This window comes from Polypterus senegalus, chromosome 9, assembly GCF_016835505.1.
Source record: "Polypterus senegalus isolate Bchr_013 chromosome 9, ASM1683550v1, whole genome shotgun sequence".
NCBI classification, from domain to species: Eukaryota; Metazoa; Chordata; class Cladistia; order Polypteriformes; family Polypteridae; genus Polypterus; species Polypterus senegalus.
Genome location: NC_053162.1, coordinates 110,336,779 through 110,359,602, shown reverse-complemented (window position 1 = coordinate 110,359,602; position 22,824 = coordinate 110,336,779). Strand labels below are relative to the sequence as shown.

General features: G+C 40.1%; 1 protein-coding gene across 1 annotated transcript in view; it reads left to right on the top strand.

Moving 5' to 3' along the window:
- The window catches only part of faap24 (FA core complex associated protein 24), a 140,737-nt gene that overhangs the window by 112,495 nt on the left and 5,418 nt on the right, over positions 1 to 22,824 (top strand). Inside the window, exon 4 of the mRNA XM_039763574.1 lies at positions 2,233 to 2,385. Within this exon, the coding sequence (XP_039619508.1) occupies positions 2,233 to 2,385 (153 nt within the window). The remainder of the gene's footprint in view (positions 1 to 2,232; positions 2,386 to 22,824) is intronic.

Below are 22,824 nucleotides of genomic sequence, written 5' to 3'. Positions count from 1 at the left end.
GGTCTGCAAGAAACTGCGAGAGACAGTCAGCACACTCTGCCACCCCCTGGTCTGATGTAGTATTACAGTTCCCCAGGCCCTTTAGCTGTCTCCTAAACGCACATGTGTGACACAATATTTTAATTGTGTATATTGTTAGTTTGCTTTATAATCTTGTGGAGTTTTGGACCTTCACTTTGGATCAGATTGGATAACATTTCTTTTGTAACGTTTTAGAAAGTTGAGGAGAGCAAAAGTTCTGTATTTGATACTGTATATCACATATAACATACCAACCATGAAATATTTCATAATTTGGTACAATAATAATGTTTAATGATAATTTGTACTTGTTTCTCCTTTCCCGACTTTTTCACAAAAAGCAGGGGTAAGCCTTCATTTGTCTACTGTGTTTTTAGTATGTAGAAAAAAGAAATTTGCAGAGAAAAGGGAAAAATGGTTATATGCCTACAGTAGGTATTTTGTATTACTTTGACTGCATATCTTTGGTTATTGAGGTTAAAAGTCATATAGGCTTAATGCTAAGCAGTATTTATCATAAAAGAATAACTGCGGCAATATATAAATGAGTAATAGAAAAATCTGGGGATAAGGCCGCTATAAGTAGGCAAGGTGGTTTAAAAAATTGGTTCTAAAGTCCAAAAGCATTCCGTCCTTAATGCCTTTTTTCCCACATTGTTTTCTATCCCCCAAGGTGTACTCAGCGATAACTGACAAGCTACTCTGATGATGGATGACTTGTCCCAGAATCTTTTTATCAAAAACTATGCGTAACACGCCATTTCTTTTTCAAGAGTGTTTGTCTATACTGTATGAACTTCCCCTAGGATAGTTTTTTTTTTGTTGAACATTAAACGGGATGACCTGGTTGGTGCCCCAAACTTTCCTTTTTGTCAAGAACCTGGCCACACAAGTTATAACGTGACTGGTCAGTCTAACCTAAGTATAGTGTGAGTTACAGTATACACTGAGATGAAGAAAATTTGTATATGTTTAAATAAAATACATTATATTATAAACCAAATTAAATTACAGAGTCAACAGCTGTATTTTTTAAACATTTCTGAGTAAAGTTAAATGGTTCTATATCAGTTTATTGCAACTTGTTTGAACAATTTTTAGTAACATCTGTTCACTGGATGTTTTTAAGCAAATGTCTGCAGTCACAATTGATAGTTTGTCTCTATATACAAGTCTATTCAAGCAGCACCTGTGTCTCTGGGACCATAAGCAATTAAAAAGTAACAGCATTCTCAATAAAATATGAGGATTAAATTGTTAAATACTTGTCTGGTTATGAGTTTATTATAACCAGTTCTTACTCTCAGCTTGCCTTTGTGAATAAACAGTATTTGTGTGTAATGTCACAGACAGGCAGAATCTTTTGTATTTATTTGCAGTCAGTCACTACAAATTTAACAGAAAGAGTTTGTGCTCTCACATGTTTAGCTTTTCTCCTAATTTTGATTAAGAGATTTTTTTCTGACACACAAGTTACTGCTTTCAGCTTAAGTAACATCAGCAACTAGAAATGCATATGCAAATACATTTGCTAGGTTTTACCCTAAATACAAGGCTACAAAAATGTTGGAATTAAAACTATAAATGCAAAACAGTAATGATATTTAGTCTTGCTTGGTGCATGTTTACTCAGGAGCTAGAGACAATCTTTTGCTCTGAGATCTTTAAAGCCTATTGAGAGACTACTGTACTTGAAAAAGGTGCGTGTGGAATGGCAGTGTACAAAATCCAGACCTGGGTGGAATACAACCATGAAGTAATCTTTTTTTCAGTTATCTGCTTCAATTATCATTTATTATCCTTTTTCAGGTTAACAAGTTCTATGTAAATGACATATTTGTACCACTTAAATTGATCAATTATAAACTGATCACCTGATGGTGTTTTAAGAATAAATAATCGACAATTTCAGTCATTCATCAGTGTGTTATTGTATACTGATTTGTTTTCTGTTTGCTTCTACATTAATATCATTATTATATTTGTTTCAGTGAGTTTAGTCTAAAAGTTTCATTTGTGCACCAAGAACTATAAAAAGCATAAAACATATAATATTCTGCATCCACTTGATCCTAACACATATATCTTAGCTTTTACTTTATGTAAGATTTTTTCATACTGTTACTGCTTTTGCCAAAATTATATTTTGGTTACATTTTTATTACAAAAAAATGTCCTCTCCTCATATTTACTCTCATTTTTTCTATTCAGGCTACCAAATTATATGGAATTGTACTGACTGAAAAGACTAGGTTAAGTGATCAGTATTTCCCATTTGTTCAGAAATTTGTTGTGTTGGAGCTGGGAATGTCATTATTTCCTGTTGCCAATCAGGCTGAAGCATCTGGATTTCTAATACAGTGGGTAAGTTGTTCTTTATAATGTTAAAAAAATAATTTTAAACACCATGAGTTGTCAACAAATATCTTAAAGTCAAAAATGGAAGAATAGTGCCAAAAATACTGTAAGGTTAACTGTTTAGTCAAATAAGAAATAGGTACTTGTTCAACGAGTCAGCTTTCATTAAGATGAGATTCCCAAGAACAGGTACATTACACAAATTAAGAGTTCACAAGAAAAGAAAAGTTCACAAGAAAGTTGCATGTTCTTGACTTGACAGGTTAAAAGTATTGCCTTCACCATCAAGAGCTTGTGGAATGATTTTCAAACAGCAGACCAAAGAAATATCTTGGGACTGGAACATGAACTAATCTCTTAACAGAAGTGGATGAAAAAGACTCCACTAGTAGATCATTTTGTTATGGTTATTACAGCAAAAGATGGCTCCAACAAATTTTAATGCACAGTATAAATACAGCATATATTACAAATTTCAGTTGATTTTGAGATTCCCATGCTGATGAATGTGGATTTCAGCCACCATTATCACAAACACAGGCACCCCACAGGGATGCGTCCTCAGCCCCATCCTCTATACCCTGTTCACCCACGACTGTGTAGTCTCCCACAAAGAGAACATCATCCTAAAGTTCACAGATGAAACCGTAGTTGTTGGACACATCACTGGTGGAGATGAGGTGTCCTACAGGAGGGAGGTGGACAGTCTGGCGTCATGGTGTGAGGACAATAACCTCACCCTCAACGTGGACAAGACAAAGGAGATGATAGTGGACATGAGGAAGGAGAGGAGACCTCACTGGCCACTGAGAGCTTGAAGTGAAGAGGGTGAGCAGCATTAAATACCTGGGCATCTCCATCAGTGACAACCTCACTTGGACACGTAACACCATACAGCTGGTCAAGAGGGCTCAACAGCGGCTGTACTTTCTGAGGAGGCTGAGGAAGTTTGGTATGTCGACTAAGATCCTCGGCAACCATTACAGCTGCATTGTTGAGAGCATCTTGACCAGTTGCATCACCATGCGGTACGGCATTACTACTGCTATGGACCGTAAACGCCTGCAGAGAGTGATAAAGACTGCTGAGAAGGTCACCAGGACCCCACTGCCCTCTCTGCAGAGCATCTACAACTGTAGAGTCCGCAGGAGGACTGCCTTGATCCTCTGGGACCCCACCCACCCCCAACACGAACTGTTCACACTTCTACCCTCAGGCAGCAGGTATAGAACTATGAAATGCAGGACTTCCAGGCTAAAGAACTCTTTCTTTCCCAAGCCCATTAGACTCCTAAATAACTGACTGGAATATACAACCATGGTTCACCTCATTCTGTTTACCTCACACAACTGTATTTCACTTGTCCATCACACACCTACCTGCACAATTACACTTTATACTTCTATTATGTTTTTATACTTTATGCTGCCTCTGTTACTTATTATCTATCTGCTGTTTATTATTTATGTTTATCTTTATACGTTGGTTTTGTCATTTGGTGTAGACAGCAAAGAAAGAATTTCATTGTACAGGGAAACGTGTTTCCTTACTGTGCACACGACAATAAACTTATGAGAAATCCGTAATAAGAATAGTTATAGGGCATATGTGCACACCAACTTAAAATATGTTACATATATATTTATTTTTGTGTTAAATGCTACAATAGTAGGATTAAGCTGTCATTGAACTTGTCTAAAACTGCTTATCTGGGTGGGGCATTTTGAAACCATAAAGTGCTCAGTATTACTGGAACTAATGGTTGTTGGTATTATTGGATATGTGGGAGGTTTATTTCAAACAGCACATTAGCCTGTCTTTTCGTTTCTTTTCTTTACAAAGATACTTCTTTTAAGTTTGTTTTAGAACTTGTGTTCAAATTTTGTAATGCATGGGGAACACAGTGCCTTGTGCTACATGGATGGGAAGCAGCAGGACAGTAAATAAATTGCTTTGTAGCAGCCAATAGTGAAAACCTAGTGTTCTTCCTTAGTGAGAACAATTTAGGTGTAAAAAGAATAACTAGGTACAGTACATTGTGGTCATACCAAGGAGTGCCAGTGGTGGTAGTAGAGTGAAAAATACATTTATATGCAGCACAGTGTACCCCACAAACTAGGCCTGAAAGTAAGGAAGCAAAAGTGGAACAGTTAGGAAAACCTGTCAAATAAGGAAACAAGCAGAAGGAAAACAAAGACCCATGTAGTCAAGGGATGAGAGTTTTACAGAAGCTTAAGAGGCCAGAAGGTGTTCAGTAGCTGCAGTAGTTTTTTTAAACTCATTTTTTCAATTTCCTAATTTAAATAACTTGATTTAATTAATTTAAATTTTAAGGAAAAGGATTTGAGAAGGTCAGCAATCCAAATTTTAATAATGATGCCAATGAAATGTAAGTCTTCTTATAGTTGGACTTTTTTGGAGGGTGACTTGGACAAGTTGCACCTCGGTGAGTGGTACATCTGCCAACACTCAAAGCTCTGGTTTGCTGAACTTGAGGAGAATGTGTCTTGCTTGCATTGTAGCAGAGACCTGGCTGATCTTGCTGAGGTGTTATTTCGGAAGATAGTGCAGGAAGAGAATCAAGCCCAGAGAGAGAGGTTGCAGTCAGATTTAAGCCAAAGGTACAGGGTCACTGTCCAATTAAAATAGCAAAAAAAAAAGGAAAAATTAATGTTAAGAAGAGTTCAGTTCTAGGCTTAATCTTGTTATATCTCAAATCGTTACCATTTCAGAACCATTTTTAAACTTTTCTGGGCCATTTCTAAATGGTCAGAAAAATTTATGCTTATCCCATCTCTAGATAGAAAATGGGTCTTTCAAGTCCCTCTTTACTGGGACTTGTTCTTACCACAACTAAGCTTTTATCACACTGTTTCTCAGTTATAGTAAGAAGGTTCTATCTCTTGCTAACTTATAGGGGGAAAAGACTATACCATAAGTTATGACTATGAAAGAAATTTATATTCTATTCAAATTAAGCAAACATTAATATGAGTTTAACTCAAAACTTTAACTTTCTAAGATTGGCACTTACACTTCTATTTATTATGTATTTTATTTATGTTCTTACATTTTATTTCTATTTTATTTGTTTGTCTTTTTTTTATTGTAAAGCACTTTGACCACAGAATTCCTGTGTTGTTTTAAATGTGCTATATAAATAAATTGACATTGACATTGCTTCAGGCCACCTCCACTTCTCTCCACCAAGCTCTGTCCTGCTCCTCACCCGACTCCAGCCATCGAATGGAGGTGGCCTCTTTTATCCCCACCCATATGTGCTCTAGCTGCTTCCTGATTAGCTTCTGCCGACACTCCCCAGTGTGGCGAAAGTACTGGCTGTGCACCTGGAAGCACTCCGGGTGTCCCTGGTCTCCCCCAGCACTTCCGGGTGTGGCGGAAGTGCTGAGGGCCAGGGCTCCTCAGGCATTGGGGCACCCCCTGGCGGTGTCCACGGGCACCTATAGGGTTAAACTTTCAAGCTCAGTTCCCGTGGTCCCCAATGCAACCAGGGCGATCACCCCCATGTGGTCTGGAGGAGGCATAAGCCCTCTTTTGGTCCTCCTGGGCATCCCGGCTAGGTACCATTCCCAGCCACACGCCACAACAGGAAGGGTAACAGCTTCATCCTTTACAGACATACTACAAATAAAAAAAAAATGTAGGTCAAGTCAGGCTAGGTTGGGGTGCATGCACTGGTACAACACGTTGCCGCACCCACCATATGACAAAAAAACTCAGGGTCCTGGTTGGCAACCTCCTAGGCAGACACGTCTCCCAGTCCTAACTCCAGAAATTACCATCTATCTGCCACAGCCAGGTGTTAGGTGGGCATCCCCTTTACCTGGTCCAACCACTTGGTTCCTCAACAATGTGGATCTGAAGAGCCGGATCACCTTCGGGGAACAGCACCACCTGGCCATAGTGCCGTAACTGACACTCCCTCACAATGTGGGTAATGTGCCTCATTCGGGACTCTGAATAACCGCTCATTTGACACAAACTCAAACCAGTAGTAGTACCCATGGATTCTTCGAAGAGACACAGTACTGAAGAAATTCAGTCTTCGTAGCGTACATGTCTTGCAACCATATAGCAACACAGGAAGCACCAGGACTCTAAAGACTTGGACCTTTGTCCTTTTGCAACAATATTGGGAGCACTACACACCCCTTTCCAGCAACCTCATGAGCCCCTAAGCTCTCTCACTCTATCTACTGACTTCAAAGAAAGATTCACCAGAGACATGAATGTCGCTGCTGAGGTAAGTAAACCTCTCAACAAGTTTGACACTCTCAGACAGACACCAGGCTGATGGCTGTGCCTGAGAGGTCATTAAAGGCCTGGATCTTAGTTTTTATCCAGAGCACTCGCAAGCCTAGAGACTCTGACTCCTTGCTTAGTCTCTCAAATGTCCCAGTCAGAGCCTCCATTGACTTCCCGAAGATCACAGCATCGTCAGCAAAGTCAAGATCAGTGAATCTTTCTTTTCCAACAGATGCCTCACAGCTACCTGACCCACAACCTTGCCCAACACTCAGACCTTGCAAGTTCTGAACAGAGCAGGAGCAAGAACACACCCATGACAAACCCCAGAATCAACTGGGAAAAATGCAGAGGTTATGCCTACACTGTGCACAGCACTCATAGTACCAGTGTAGAGGCTGACCAAGATATCAAGCAACCTTGAGGGGGTCCCATAAAATCTCACAATGTCCCAGCTCGATCAACTTCGTCAAATGTTTTACGAAAATTGACAAAGGCTGCAAACAAACTCCCAATATTCGCGTTTGCGCTCCATGAGAACCCTCAGTTCCAGGATGCAGTCAATGGTAGACTTCTTAGGCGCAAAACTAAACTGCACCAGTTGGTGGTAGGTAAGCAAGTGATCATGGGGCCTATTGAGGACGACCCTAACAAGGACCTTACATGGCACTTAGAGCAGTGTTACCCCCTGTAGTTGCTGCAATCCTGGCAATCACCCTGTCCAGATAGGGATGACATGTTCTGTTATCCTGTCAGTTCGGATGATGCCAGTCTCCCAAACGGAAGCAAAGATTCCTTGCAATGCCAGGAGGACAGCCTTCCCACCAGCCTGGTGAAGTTCACCCTGGATAGAACAGTTCCCTGCAGTCTTCCCTACCTCAGCTGGTTTACCACCTGTGCAATCTCAGTGAGATTTTGTGATTTACAGCTAATTGGAGGATCAGCCTCAAGACCCGTGGACCAAGGGGTATTAAATGTCCTAGTCATAGGATCAGTTTTAAACAGCTGCTCAAAGCAGCCAATCCAGCGGGTCACAACTAAAGTGTCATCTGTAAGGACCGTTCCATCAGGGTGGCTGATGATTGAAAAAGTACAAATGTACAGTACTATATACAGTATGCAGCACCTGGAATTTTCTTATTATGTCACAGTATTCTAAAACCTGCATAAAGAAAATTTGCATTCCATATGCCATTTGTATTCAAAAGCTTTGTTACAATAACGTTTTGTAAACATAGTTTTGCAGATATAAAAAAATCGAATTCAAAATGTTTTCTTATTTTTCTGTTGATGTGATGACTGTCTGTCTAAATGAAGCCATTCAGCTCCCACTGGATAACTTTTGTGAGTTTTGAGTTGTAGTTTGCTCTTTATTTTTTGATAAAACCTGTTTCTTTTCTCCCCTTCACAGCAATAAAATCAAAAATCTCATGCATATAATTTGGGATCTTTAGTTTTCCGTATGTTGTGTTTGTGGCACAGGGTTGAAGAACATTTGGATTATTGCTGAAGATGGCATTTGCACGCTCCTATCTTTAACAGTCCTACTTTATGTATTAGGGATCATCCCATTCCATTTTTCTCATAGGCCTTTCAGCTCTTTTAACATTTTTAATGATGCTGGTCTCCAGATATTCCAGTCTCTGAGGTCTGAAGTTTTAGAATCCCATCCTCCTCTTTTTTATATTTACAACTAAGGTCTGTTCTCAAAACTTGCAATGTTTCCTTATATTCCACTCTTCTCACCCATCCACTATGTAATTCTGTAACTCTCAATACTCGATTTTGAGACCTATGACATCTCTGTATGCTTGTCTGTGCAATGCTTCATATTGTCCTTTACCAATTCTCTCTATTTGATACTGGGACCTTCCCCTAACACCCCCACTTTCTTTTTAGTAATATTTTCATCTGAATACCACAATCTTCAAAATATTCAATTTAGGATTGTTCATCACACTTAACTCTACTCCCAGAAAGCATTTTGCCAATACTTTTAGTTTCTTGCTATTAATGTATTTGCAATTGTTTTGTTTTGACTGTTTATTTTTCAAGAAACCTAAAGTTAGAGTTATCAAATTCAATTTCATTCATATTTTACCTATCAACTTAATACATACAATTTTACTGTCTGAGATAGATATTTTGACAATGCAAGGCTTCCAGTATAATCAAAAAAATGCAAGAATCAAACAAGTATGGTCTGATGTCATTTGTTACTTTAACAAATTGCAATGAGTTTAAGCAAATAGGTATTTAAGATGAAAAACAATTTCTTTTTTATTTTCGAGATTCTCTTTGCGAGCAGTATGGTCACCACACATGTATACTCTGAATTGATCATAAGGACAATAAAGAGGCATTGAGAAAAACACAAAAAAAATACATATCAATTACCACTTAATCGTACGAAAAAATATGATTTTGACCAATGAGAATTTTTAAGGGAAAGAGATGATATTTAACTGTGATGCCAATTTGTTATGAGACTTGGCTCAGATGTAATTTAATGCCTTCTTTAAGAAGTTAGCTGACTATACAACAGAACAGAAAACACGTTTTGGATGGATTGCAATGCTGATGCAAGTCCCATAAACAAGTCAGGAGACAAATCAACATTCCCACCCATGCCCTCTTTTTTCCCACATGGGATGGTGTGGGGCCATAGCCAAATACTGACAGCAAGTGCGGTATTTAAGGTGATAAAGTCACACCCCATGTAGTGAGAATGACGGCACCAGACTACCTAGACATCTTGTAGTTTGGGAAAGATCGAGATTAGAATTGAAAGGTGTCAGAAAGGGATGTGCAAACATAAAAAGATGGTGTTGTAGAAACAAAAGTGGGTTTTATTTACAAGTGCGTGGATAACAGTATCTGGCAGGCTTTTTTACCCAGTCCTCACTACAACTAACGCACAAAGCTCAAAGAAGCATGTCCCAAAAAATTGTGAAACTGCAATATTTACAATGTGAATTGCAAGTCCCCAAATGAAAAAGAAACAAAAACAATGAATGTATTTACACAAAAATTTGGTAGTCTTCTTAAATAAAAGAGCAGACAGGATGATACTACACAAAACCAAAGTTTTTTCATCAAACCACAAAAAATATTTACAAAGAGAAAAATCAGTGAATATACAAAAAGAAAAAAAAAGTGCACCATAAACTTTAATCATATAAATACATCCATCAAAATTATACTATATCTAAGAGATATTTATATTTCTATGTACAAAAAGAAAATATATTTAAAATAAGGCATAACCCACTATGCTTGATGTTCTATAAAGATTACCTACACCAAACTCTCACTCACCACCGTGATTTTGCCCAAAACGACCCAGGCAGGCAGGAAGTGCTTTTTATACTGGGGAGCATATTCCTCTAAACCAGGTGTGCCCAATTCGTCAATCGCAATCGACCGGTAGATCGCAAAGATAGTGCAGGTAGATCGCGTTGCATTTAAAAAATTTTAAACGTTAGTCAATCATATATCCTCCCAATGCCATTTGCCACTTGATTGACATACAGGGCAGTCAGTCTGAGATCTGTTTTCTTCTAACACACTGGTCATCCCGCACGCACGCTAAAACGCGCGAGCTACTGCAAAACCCCAGCTGTGATTTAGTTAGCCTTTCAATTTATATCAACTAAAGAAGGGATTTAAAAAAAATTGTTTGGGGAGGGTATAGGCTGGATGTGAAATTGGAAGAGGATTTTTTTTCTCACAATGTCACAAAGTGCGTTTTGTCTGATTTGTCAATCTATCATTGCTATTCCGAAGAAAGAAAATGAGGAAAGGCACTTTCAAACTGTTCATAAAAACTACGAAACTGACTTCCTTCCGAAAAGCAATCTGAAAAAGAGAAAGGAGAGGGAAATAAAATCGCAGTTAATTGGACAGCCATCATTTTTTCATTCGGCTGAGTTCAAAAGCAAAGGCTGACACACCAAAGCATCGTTCCGGATGAGTCACTCGATCATTAAGCATAAGAAGTTCTTCCAAGAAGAGAAATTCCTGCTGAGATTTCAAGACCCCTGGCCAGAGAAAAGGGAGTTTCTCCTTTTCATTAAACATGCAGATTACAAGCAATTTAATAACGATCTGACCAACATGTTGAATGAGCTTAATTTACAGCTGCAAGGAAAAGACAAAACCATGGTCAATATGATTATTTCAGTTAATGCTTTCAAACGAAAAATTCAACATCTGTCCTCAAAGCTGCAGCGCCATGATTTGGGGAACATCCAAAACCTCGCATCTTGTGCGCAACTTGACAGCATACGCTAAACAGAGCAGATTGAAAATTGTCTGTCAGACTTTGATAGATGGTTTCAAGACTCAGCTTTACTTGAGCCAATCACTACATTTACTGTAAGTGCTATCCATTTAAGGAAGATGTTGAGGGTGATTCACCCTCATCAAAAATTGCAACACTGTTTCACCTAAAACTCCTCTACAGTGGAGGATGAGATTTTGACACTACAGGATGACATTCAGCTGAAGTATGGGGCTCATGGACAGTTTTGGAACTTACTCACAGAGGAAAAGTACCCAAACATGATGAAATGTGCTACTTTCTTGACTGCATTATTCAGCTCTACTTATTTATGTGAGTCAGCCTTTTCCTACCTGAAGATTATTAAATTCAAATACTGTAGTGACCATAAATGTATTGTTATTGTTCCCTAAGGGTTATTCAGTTATGTAAGGTACGACAACATATATTTTATGTATAAAGTATACTAAGTTTGTGTATATACAGTATATGTGCGTGTGTATATATATATATATATATATATATATATATATATATATATATACAGTGGTGTGAAAAACTATTTGCCCCTTCCTGATTTCTTATTCTTTTGCATGTTTGTCACACAAAATGTTTCTGATCATCAAACACATTTAACCATTAGTCAAATATAACACAAGTAAACACAAAATGTAGTTTTTAAATGATGGTTTTATTATTTAGGGATAAAAAATCCAAACCTACATGGCCCTGTGTGAAAAGTAATTGCCCCTTGTTAAAAATAACCTAACTGTGGTGTATCACACCTGAGTTCAATTTCCGTAGCCACCCCAGGCCTGATTACTGCCACACCTGTTTCAATCAAGAAATCACTTAAATAGGAGCTGCCTGACACAGAGAAGTAGACCAAAAGCACCTCAAAAGCTAGACATCATGCCAAGATCCAAAGAAATTCAGGAACAAATGAGAACAGAAGTAATTGAGATCTATCAGTCTGGTAAAGGTTATAAAGCCATTTCTAAAGCTTTGGGACTCCAGCGAACCACAGTGAGAGCCATTATCCACAAATGGCAAAAACATGGAACAGTGGTGAACCTTCCCAGGAGTGGCCGGCCGACCAAAATTACCCCAAGAGCGCAGAGACGACTCATCCGAGAGGTCACAAAAGACCCCAGGACAACGTCTAAAGAACTGCAGGCTTCACTTGCCTCAATTTAGGTCAGTGTTCACGACTCCACCATAAGAAAGAGACTGGGCAAAAACGGCCTGCATGGCAGATTTCCAAGACACAAACCACTGTTAAGCAAAAAGAACATTAGGGCTCGTCTCAATTTTGCTAAGAAACATCTCAATGATTGCCAAGACTTTTGGGAAAATACCTTGTGGACTGATGAGACAAAAGTTGAACTTTTGGAAGGCAAATGTCCCGTTACATCTGGCGTAAAAGGAACACAGCATTTCAGAAAAAGAACATCATACCAACAGTAAAATATGGTGGTGGTAGTGTGATGGTCTGGGGTTGTTTTGCTGCTTCAGGACCTGGAAGGCTTGCTGTGATAGATGGAACCATGAATTCTACTGTCTACCAAAAATCCTGAAGGAGAATGTCCGGCCATCTGTTCGTCAACTCAAGCTGAAGCGATCTTGGGTGCTGCAACAGGACAATGACCCAAAACACACCAGCAAATCCACCTCTGAATGGCTGAAGAAAAACAAAATGAAGACTTTGGAGCCTAGTCAAAGTCCTGACCTGAATCCAATTGAGATGCTATGGCATGACCTTAAAAAGGCGGTTCATGCTAGAAAACCCTCAAATAAAGCTGAATTACAACAATTCTGCAAAGATGAGTGGGCCAAAATTCCTCCAGAGCGCTGTAAAAGACTTGTTGCAAGTTATCGCAAACGCTTGATTGCAGTTATTGCTGCTAAGGGTGGCCCAACCAGTTATTAGGTTCAGGGGGCAATTACTTTTTCACACAGGGCCATGTAGGTTTGGATTTGTTTTTCTCCCTAAATAATCAAAACCATCATTTAAAAACTGCATTTTGTGTTTACTTGTGTTATATTTGACTAATGGTTAAATGTGTTTGATGATCAGAAACGTTTTGTGTGACAAACATGCAAAAGAATAAGAAATCAGGAAGGGGCAAATAGTTTTTCACACCACTGTATATATATATATATATATATATATATATATATATATATATATATATATACAGGGTGGGCCATTTATATGGATACACCTTAATAAAATGGGAATGGTTGGTGATATTAACTTCCTGTTTGTGGCACATTAGTATATGTGAGGGGGGAAGCTTTTCAAGATGGGTGGTGACCATGGTGGCCATTTTGAAGTCAGCCATTTTGGATCCAACTTTAGTTTTTTCAATAGGAAGAGGGTCATGTGACACATCAAACTTATTGGGAATTTCACAAGAAAATCCTTAATAGATTATCTTTGATTGGCATTACTCACACTCCACTTGATTGGTTTAGATCTTACCTTTCAGGCCGCACTCAGTTCATACAGCTTAAAACTTTCACATCCCAACCCACCGCTGTTACTTCTGGTGTGCCCCAAGGCTCTGTCCTGGGGCCTCTTCTTTTTATTATTTACCTTCTTCCCCTTGGCAATATTTTTTGCAAATATAACATTAATTTTCACTGTTATGCTGATGACACCCAGCTCTACCTTGCTGGTAAACCCACCTCGTCTTTTCCACCACCCTCACTTATTGACTGTATTTCTGAAATTAAATCCTGGTTCTCTTCAAATTTTCTTAAATTAAACAGTGACAAAACTGAGGTTCTCCTCATTGGTTCAAAATCATCATTACCCAAAACCAATAATCTTTCTTTTATTATTGATAACTCTGTTGTTTCCCCATCATCTCAGGTCAAGAGTCTGGGTGTCATCCTCGACACTACTCTATCTTTCCAATGTCACATTAATAACATCACCCGGTCTGCTTACTTCCACTTACGTAATATTAATCGCATACGCCCCTCCCTCACTCCTCATACTACTGCCATTCTTGTTCATAGTCTTGTCACTTCTCGGCTGGACTACTGCAATTCACTCCTCTTTGGTCTCCCTAATAAATCTCTTCACAAGCTTCAGTTAGTCCAGAATTCTGCAGTACGTATCATCACTGGAATCCCATCTTTTCACCATATTACTCCGGTCTTGCAGCAGCTTCATTGGCTCCCGATCAAGTTTAGTATTGATTTTAAGATTCTGCTACTAACTTTTAAGGCCATCCATAACCTCGCACCTCCATATCTGTCTGACCTTCTACATGTTGCCATTCCATCCCGTAACCTTAGATCCTCTTCCTCCACCCATCTGACCGTTCCTCCCGCCCATCTAACCACCATGGGGAGCAGAGCTTTCAGCTGTTCTGCTCCCAAGCACTGGAACTCATTACCTGCGGATCTCCGAAATATCAAATCATATTTATCTTTCAAATGTAAACTTAAAACACATTTGTTTAAAATGGCTTTTTCTTCTTCCTCCTAATTATAGTGGTTTTGTTTGGTTTTAATTTTTAGATTTTCTGATGTTTTAAGTTGTTTATAATTGTGTTTTGTATTTATTTATTTATTTATTGTTTGTTTGTTCGGTGTCCTTGAGTTCTCTGAAAGGCGCCTTGTATAAATAAAATGTATCATTATTGTATTATTTCCCTTTATCCTGACTAGTCTCCCAGTTCCTGCCGCTGAAAAACATCCCCACAGCATGATGCTGCCACCACCATGCTTCACTGTAGGGATGGTATTGGCTTGGTGATGAGCGTTGCCTGGTTTCCTCGAAACGTGACGCCTGGCATTCACACCAAAGAGTTCAATCTTTGTTTCATCAGACCATAGAATTTTGTTTCTCATGGTCTGAGAGTCCTTCAGGTGCCTTTTGGCAAACTCCAGGTGGGCAGCCATGTGCCTTTGCCATGAAGCTCAAAATTGAGCTCAGGTGCATCCTGTTTCCCCTGATCATCCTTGAGATGTTTCTGCAGCTTAATTGGAGTCCACCTGTGGTAAATGCAGTTGATTGGACATGATTTGGAAAGGCGCACACCTGTCTATATAAGGTCCCACAGTTGACAGTTCATGTCAGAGCATAAACCAAGCATGAAGTCAAAGGAATTGTCTGTAGACCTCCGAGACGGATTTTCTCGAGGCACAAATCTGGGGAAGGTTACAGAAAAATTTCTGCTGCTTTGAAGGTCCCAATGAGCACAGTGGCCTCCATCATCCTTAAGTGGAAGAAGTTTGAAACCACCAGGACTCTTCCTAGAGCTGGCCGGCCATCTAAACTGAGCGATCGGGGGAGAAGGGCCTTAGTCAGGAAGGTGACCAAGAACCCGATGGTCACTCTGTCAGAGCTCCAGAGGTCCTTCCAAAAGGACAACCATCTCTGCAACAATCCACCAATCAGGCCTGTATGGTAAAGTGACCAGGTGGAAGCCACTCCTTAGTAAAAGGCACATGGCAGCCCGCCTGGAGTTTGCCAAAAGGCACCTGAAGGACTCTCAGACCATGAGAAACAAAATTATCTGGTCTGATGAGATAAAGATTGAACTCTTTGGTTTGAATCACAGGCATCACATTTGGAGGAAACGAGGCACCGCTCATCACCAGGCCAATACCATCCCTACAGTGAAGCATGGTGATGGCAGCATCATGCTGTGGGGATGTTTTTCAGCTGCAGGAACTGGGAGACTAGTCAGGATAAAGGGAAAGATGACTGCAGCAATGTAAAGAGACATCCTGGATGAAAACCTGCTCCAGAGCGCTCTTGACCTCAGACTGGGGTGACGGTTCATCTTTCAGCAGGACAACGACTTAAAGCACACAGCCAAGATATCAAAGGAGTGGCTTCAGGACAACTCTGTGAATGTCCTTGAGTGGCCAGCCAGAGCCCAGACTTGAATCCGATTGAACATCTCTGGCGAGATCTTAAAATGGCTGTGTACTGACGCTTCCCATTCAACCTTGTGGCATCATATTCAAAATGACTTGAGGCTGTAATTGCTGCCTAAGGTGCATCAACAAAGTATTGAGCAAAGGCTGTGAATACTTATTTATGTACATGTGATTTCTCAGTTTTTTTATTTTTAATAAATTTGCAAAAACCTCAAGTAAACTTTTTTTACGTTGCCATTAATAGGGTGTTGTGTGTAGAATTCTGAGGAAAAAAATTAATTTAATCCATTTTGGAATAAGGCTGTAACTTAACAAAATGTGGAAAAAGTGATCCGCTATGAATATTTTCCGGATGCACTGTATATAACATTTTTAATGTAGGTAGATCATTTGGACCTGATCATTTTAAAAGTAGCTCGCAAGCCGAAAAAGTGTGGGCACCCCTGCTCTAAACGATGACACATTCCATTTATATGCTACTTCCCACCCCAGCAAGGCCTGTATTAAATTACATGGAGATCTCGCATGCACGAGCGCACCCACAACATGTTTCAACTGGACAAGCCGTCTATTCTTTGGATTTACTATCGTAAGTTGCTTTTTCATAATTTTATCTTGGTATCTTCTTACTGTAAAGCTCTGTGCTTCTTACTTTGCAGTGGTAGGTGGCTATAAAGACACCAGTGTTTTGACCAGGCACACATTAAGTCCAGTAGGCCTTTCCTAAATACATTGTGGAGGACGGCCGGCTTCCCAGGCCTGTCCGCACCCCCAGGCCGCCAGGAGGAGCTCTCCCGACAGCAGGATTGTGCCCCGAGGTCCAGCAGGGCCTTATGGACTCTGTAGTGTTTATACACAGCCCTGCTGGATACCTTGGGGACCACCAGGAGTCGCTGTGGGGGGACTTATGGGCTCTGTTGTGCCTTATGACCCGGGAGTATGTCACGGTCACGTGACGGGAAGGAATTTGATTTGAAAGAGTTTATTATATATGAGTAGTGTGGAAGGTGCTTGGTGCACTGTAAAAAATAATAAAGAGTCTTGGACTTTTACCTGGTGTCTGGAGTTGTACCTGAGGGTTCATGGGAGCACTAGCGCCCCCGACTGCCACAACATGTATGCCCAGCCATCAGTGTCACACAACATGGTCCTGCCAGTGCAAAATTTATATACAGTGATCCCTCGCTATATTGCGCTTTGACTTTTGCGACTTCACTCTATCGCGGATTTTAAATGTAAGCATATCTAAATATATATCACAGATTTTTCGCTGGTTCTCAGATTTCTGCGGACAATGGGTCTTTAAATTTATGGTACATGCTTCCTTAGTTTGTTTGCCCAGTTGATTTCATACAAGGGACGCTATTGGCGGATGGCTGAGAAGCTACCCAATCGGAGCACGTAGTATGTATTAAATAAAACTCCTCAAAGATATACAATATGCTTCCTGCGTGGTGCTTCACACACTTCAAAGCTCTAACAGCAAGTATTGATTTTTGATTGCTTGTCTCTGCCCCTCTCTCTCTCTCTGACATTCTCTGCTCCTGACGGAGGGGGTGTGAGCAGAGGGGCTGTTTGCACAGAGGCTGTTTGCTTAGAAGATGCGGAGGCTCCCCTAAAAAAATGCTGAAAAGACTACCTTCACATTGATCCCTTCATTGCGGCGGCTTTATCGCGGTGCTTCGCATACATAAAAGCCCAACTGCCCTATTGATTTTTGTTTACTTTTCTCTCTCTCTCTGACATTCTCTGCTCCTGACGGCACTCCTTTGAAGAGGAAGATATGTTTGCATTCCTTTAATTGTGAGAAAGAACTGTCATTTCTGTCTTGTCATGGAGCACAGTTTAAACTTTTGACTAAACGGTGTTATTTCATGTCTAGAGGGCTCTAATAATGTTAAAAAAAGTATTTAGAAGGTCATAAACAGGTTTTCTATGCTCTAACTGCAAAAATATTAGATTTATAAATAAAGAATCCTACTTCGTGGAAATTAATTTATCTGTCTGGAGCGGATTAACTGTGATAAACGAGGGTTTACTGTATAACTGTGTGGAGAATATTTATAAACAATGTGGGAGAGTTTCTAAGGGCTTAAAATATATAAAAATAACCATACAAACATATGGTTTCTACTTCCCGGATTTTCACCTATTGTGGGGGGTTCCGGATCGCAACCCCCACGATCGAGGAGGGATTACTGTATTCCCAGAAGTGCATTTGGGATTAAATCACTTAGAGATCTGTACATAGACAACATCTTTGCATCTTGCAAACAATTACAGTCTAAATTTTAATTTCCACCAACACATTTCTTTCACTACCTTCAAATTAGAAACTGCGTTAAACAGAACCTGCCCAATTTTCCTCACCTCACACCTATCTCTATGCTGGAAAAAATATTGAGGACTCAGACAGCATTTCCGGAACATATAAAGCTATTTTACAGTGGGAAAAAGATCTCTCACGCAACATCTCAGAAAAGGAGTGTAAGGTAGCAATGCACAAAATTCACTTGAGCTCCATATGCACAAAGCATAGAAGTATTCAACTCAAAATTGTATATTGAGCACATGTCTCTCATTTAAAATTGTCCAAAATGTTTCCAGGGCAAGGTCCAACCTGCGAACACTGCAATCAAGTTCCAGCCTCACTGGGACACGTGTTTTGGGCATGCACCAAATTAACATCATTCTGGACCAAAATCTTTAAATGCCTTTCACAAAGTCTCGGAGTCACAATCCCTTCTAACCCATTAACAGTTGTGTTTGGTGTACTTCCAGATGGGTTTAAAGTGGAGAAGGACAAACAAACTGTGATTGCCTTTACTACACTTTTGGCACATAGGATTCTTTCACTTGAGCAAGATTAGTCTAACTCTCCTATTCTAAGTCAGCGTGTAACTGATGTTATATACTATTTGAAATGGAAAAAATTTAATTTGCACTTAGAGGATCCGTACAAAACTTTTAAAACCTGGCAGGATCTAATCAATAATATTTTAGAATAAGCATTTAAATTGAGGAAGCAAGTTCTCTCCCCTCCTTTACTCCATTTATCTTTCTTCATTTATTAATTTATTTAATTTACTTATTTTTTACTAGCTTAAAGTTTTACTCTGCTGACCTAGCTCTCTTTCTCAGGGGCGGGTGTTGATTTGTTTCAAACCTATTTTTATAAAACTTGATTTATTTTTCTGAAATGTTATTTGATTTTAATAAAATCAAAAGAAAAAGGGTGATGCCCACCTAACACCTGGCTGTGACAGATAGATTGTAATTTCCGGAGGTGGGACTGAAACACATGTCTGTCTCTGTCAACCAGGATCCCATGGTGTTTCGTTGTGTAGTGGGTGCAAAAACGTGCTGCACCAGTGCATACTTCCCAACCTGACAGGCAGCTTCTTTGGCCAATCTCTACTTTTCAGTATTCTGCATATTAATTTTCTTAATTTTGCAATATTTCTAACCTGAGGAAAGTAGGGTTACAAATATGAGGATTTAAGTTGTTAAATACTGAATATATATTGACAACCAGAAATTGTCCCAGCAGTAGACTTGATGGTCACCATAAATAACTTAAAAATAAAATAAGGAGGTAATTTCTTCAGGTCTGCACCATCCATCCATCCATCCATCCTCTTCCGCTTATCCCACGGGGGTAGCAGCTTGAGCAGAGATGCCCAGCCTTCCCTTTCCACGGCCACTTCTTCTAGCTCTTCCGGAAGAATCTCAAGGCGTTCCCAGGCCAGCCGGGAGACATAGTCCCTCCAGCATGTCCTGGGTCTTCCCCTGGACCTCCTTCTAGTTAGACGTGCCCGGAACACCTCACCAGGGAGGCAGCCAGGAGACATTCTGATCAGATGCCCGAGCCACCTTATCTGACTCCTCTCGATGCAGAGGAGCAGCAGCTCTACTCTGAGCCCCTCATGGATGACTGAGCTTCTCACCCTATCTTTAAGGGAAAGCCCAGACACCCTGCAGAGGAAACTCATTTCAGCCGCTTCTATTTGTGATCTCGTTCTTTTGGTCACTTCCCATAGCTCATGACCATAGGTAAGGGTAGGAATGTAGATCGACTGGTAAATTAAGAGCTTTGCCTTATGGCTCAGCTACTTTTTCACTACGACAGACCGATGTAGAGCCCGCATCACTGCGGATGCCGAACTGATCCGCCTGTCGATCTCCCGCTCCATTCTTCACTCACTCATGAACAAGACCCTAAGAAATTTGAACTCCTCCACTTGGGGCAGGATCTCGCTCCCAACCCTGAGAGGGCACTCCACCCTTTTCCGGCTGAGGACCATGGTCTCGGATTAGGAGGTCATCCTAGCTGCTTCACACTCAGCTGCGAACCGATCCAGAGAGAGCTGAAGATCACGGCCTGATGAAGCAAACAGGATAACATTGTCTGCAAAAAGCAGTGACCCAATCCTGAGTCTACCAAACTGGACCCCCTCACTGGAAATGGGTTTGACTTACTGCCGACAATGTGGACCAAGCTGTGACACTGGTTGTACGGGGACCGAACAGCCCTTATCTCAGGGGGTCTGGTACCCCATACTCCCGGAGCACCCCCCACAGTATTCCCAGAGGGACACGGTCCAACGCTTTTTCCAAGTCCACAAAACACATGTAGACTGGTTGGACAAACTCCCATGCACCCTCCAGGACCCTGCTAAGGGTGTAGAGCTGGTCCACTGTTCAGTGACCAGGACAAAAACCACACTGTTCCTCCTGAATCTGAGGTTCAACTATCTGACAGACCCTCCTCTCCAGGACCCCCGAATAGACTTTTCCTGGGATGCTGAGGAGTGTGATCCTTCTGTAGTTGGAACACACCCTCCGGGTTCCCCTTCTTAAAGAGGGGGACCGCCACCCCGGTCTGCCAATCCAGAGGCACTGTCCCCGATGTCCGTGCGATGTTGCAGAGGCGCCTCTTCAAGCATGATGGCCTGCATCCGAACAGTTTCGGCGCCCGGGTCCTCTCCGAAAACATATCGAAGGTAATTCGTTTTTCTTGACTATCTATCTCTGCTCTTAACCCCTTCCGAAATAATACTGCTGTGCCAGGACATGATGAATGTTTAATAGAGTCTTCCGTTAAAGTGCACACCATTAATACTGTAATAAGCAATCTCAATGCACGTAGAAAACCTAGGAAATACGGCATAAACTCCAATAATCTAATTAAAATCACTATTTTAGAGGAACAATGTATTAAAACTATAAAAACAGATCACAGATTAAACAAAAAATGCACACAGAGCGGCGCTAATAATAATAATTTAGTTCCTATTCCAAATAACAATAACGCACATAGTACTCATCTCTGCACCTCCGAAACATTAAATATGGCACTATTAAATGTTAGAGCTTTAACTAACAAAACGTTTTTATCAACGATCTTATTAGTGATAAAAATAGATCTTATTGCACTAAATGAAACATGGCTGAATTCAGATGCGCGCAGTTTTAATCGAATCTGCGCCTCCGGATTACAGTTTTACTCATGCAAACCGCCAGGGAAAAAGGGGGGGCGGATTGGCTAACATTTACTCGAGCCGATTAAAATGTAAAGATGTCAGTTTTGGTAAGTTCAAGTCCTTTGAGTATCTCACCGTTGTTATTCATGGAGATTCTCAAGTTCTAGTACTATCCGTGTATAGACCTCCTAAATATAACGCGCTTTTTGAGGAATTCTCTGACTTAATGTCAATTTTAATTACTAACTATGACACACTCCTAATAGTTGGCGACTTTAATTTTCATATAGATAATCAGTGTGATCTAAAAGTAAAAGAATTTATGAACCTCCTGGATTCTTTTGATTTGAGACAACTCATAAATCAGCCTACACATAAAGCAGGTCATACATTAGACTTAGTGATTACTAAAGGACTGAAAGTTGATATAAAACAGATCATTGATATTGGTCTATCAGACCATTTTCTTCTACTTTTAATATAGAAATAATGATAAAAACACTCATGAGAAGCATATTGTTAAAAACGCTTCTTTGATTCGCAGCAGCTTTAAAACTTACAAACATTTTAAGCAATCAGTCCGTTTATAGTGCCAGCTATAATAGCGAGGACAATGTAAATAGTAAGGTGGAAAGATTTAATTCTAAAGTGAGAGCTGCTGTTGACATAGTTGCACCTGAAAAGACAGTGAAAAAATCTTCTAGCATTGGTATACCATGGAAGACCCAAAGAGTGTCTGATTTAAAGAGAACATGCCGTAGAGCTGAGCGTCAATGGAGGAAGACTAAACTTACTATCCACCACGAAATATTAAAAGTCAAAATAACAGAATACAATAACACTGTCCGTCTTGAGAGACGCTGCTATTTCTCCAAGATTATAAATAACAATGCTAGTAATCCCAGAGTCTTATTTTCAACAATTGATCGCCTACTAAACCCAGGTAGCTCAAAGGAATGCCTCCTAAGTGCTTCCAGTGAAACCTGTGAGGCTGTCGCTGTATTTTCAATCAAAAATTAATGATATTAGAAATAACATAGTATATCTCCCCAACACTAAGGATCCCCTAAACCCCAACATCCTGTTATAAACAAATTAAACTCTTTCACTAGGATAGATTTACCTGATTTAAAAAAATAATCTCTCAATTAAAACCCTCCACCTCGCCCTTGACCCGATACCAACAAGGTTTTTCAAAGAAGTATCAGGCGTGCTAATTGATAATGTTCTGACATAGTAAATTCGTCACTAGATACTGGGGTCTTCCCAGACTGTCTTAAGACTGCTGTAGTTAAACCCCTACTTAAGAAACATAATCTTGACCCTCAGCTCTTGAAAATTTTAGACCCATCTCTAACCTGCCTTCTTAAGTAAAGTTCTAGAGAAGGCAGTCATTATGCAGTTAAATGACCACCTAAATAAACATGCTATTCTTGATAAATTTCAGTCAGGTTTTAGAACAAATCACAGCACAGAAACTGCACTCGTTAAAGTAGTAAATGACTTGCG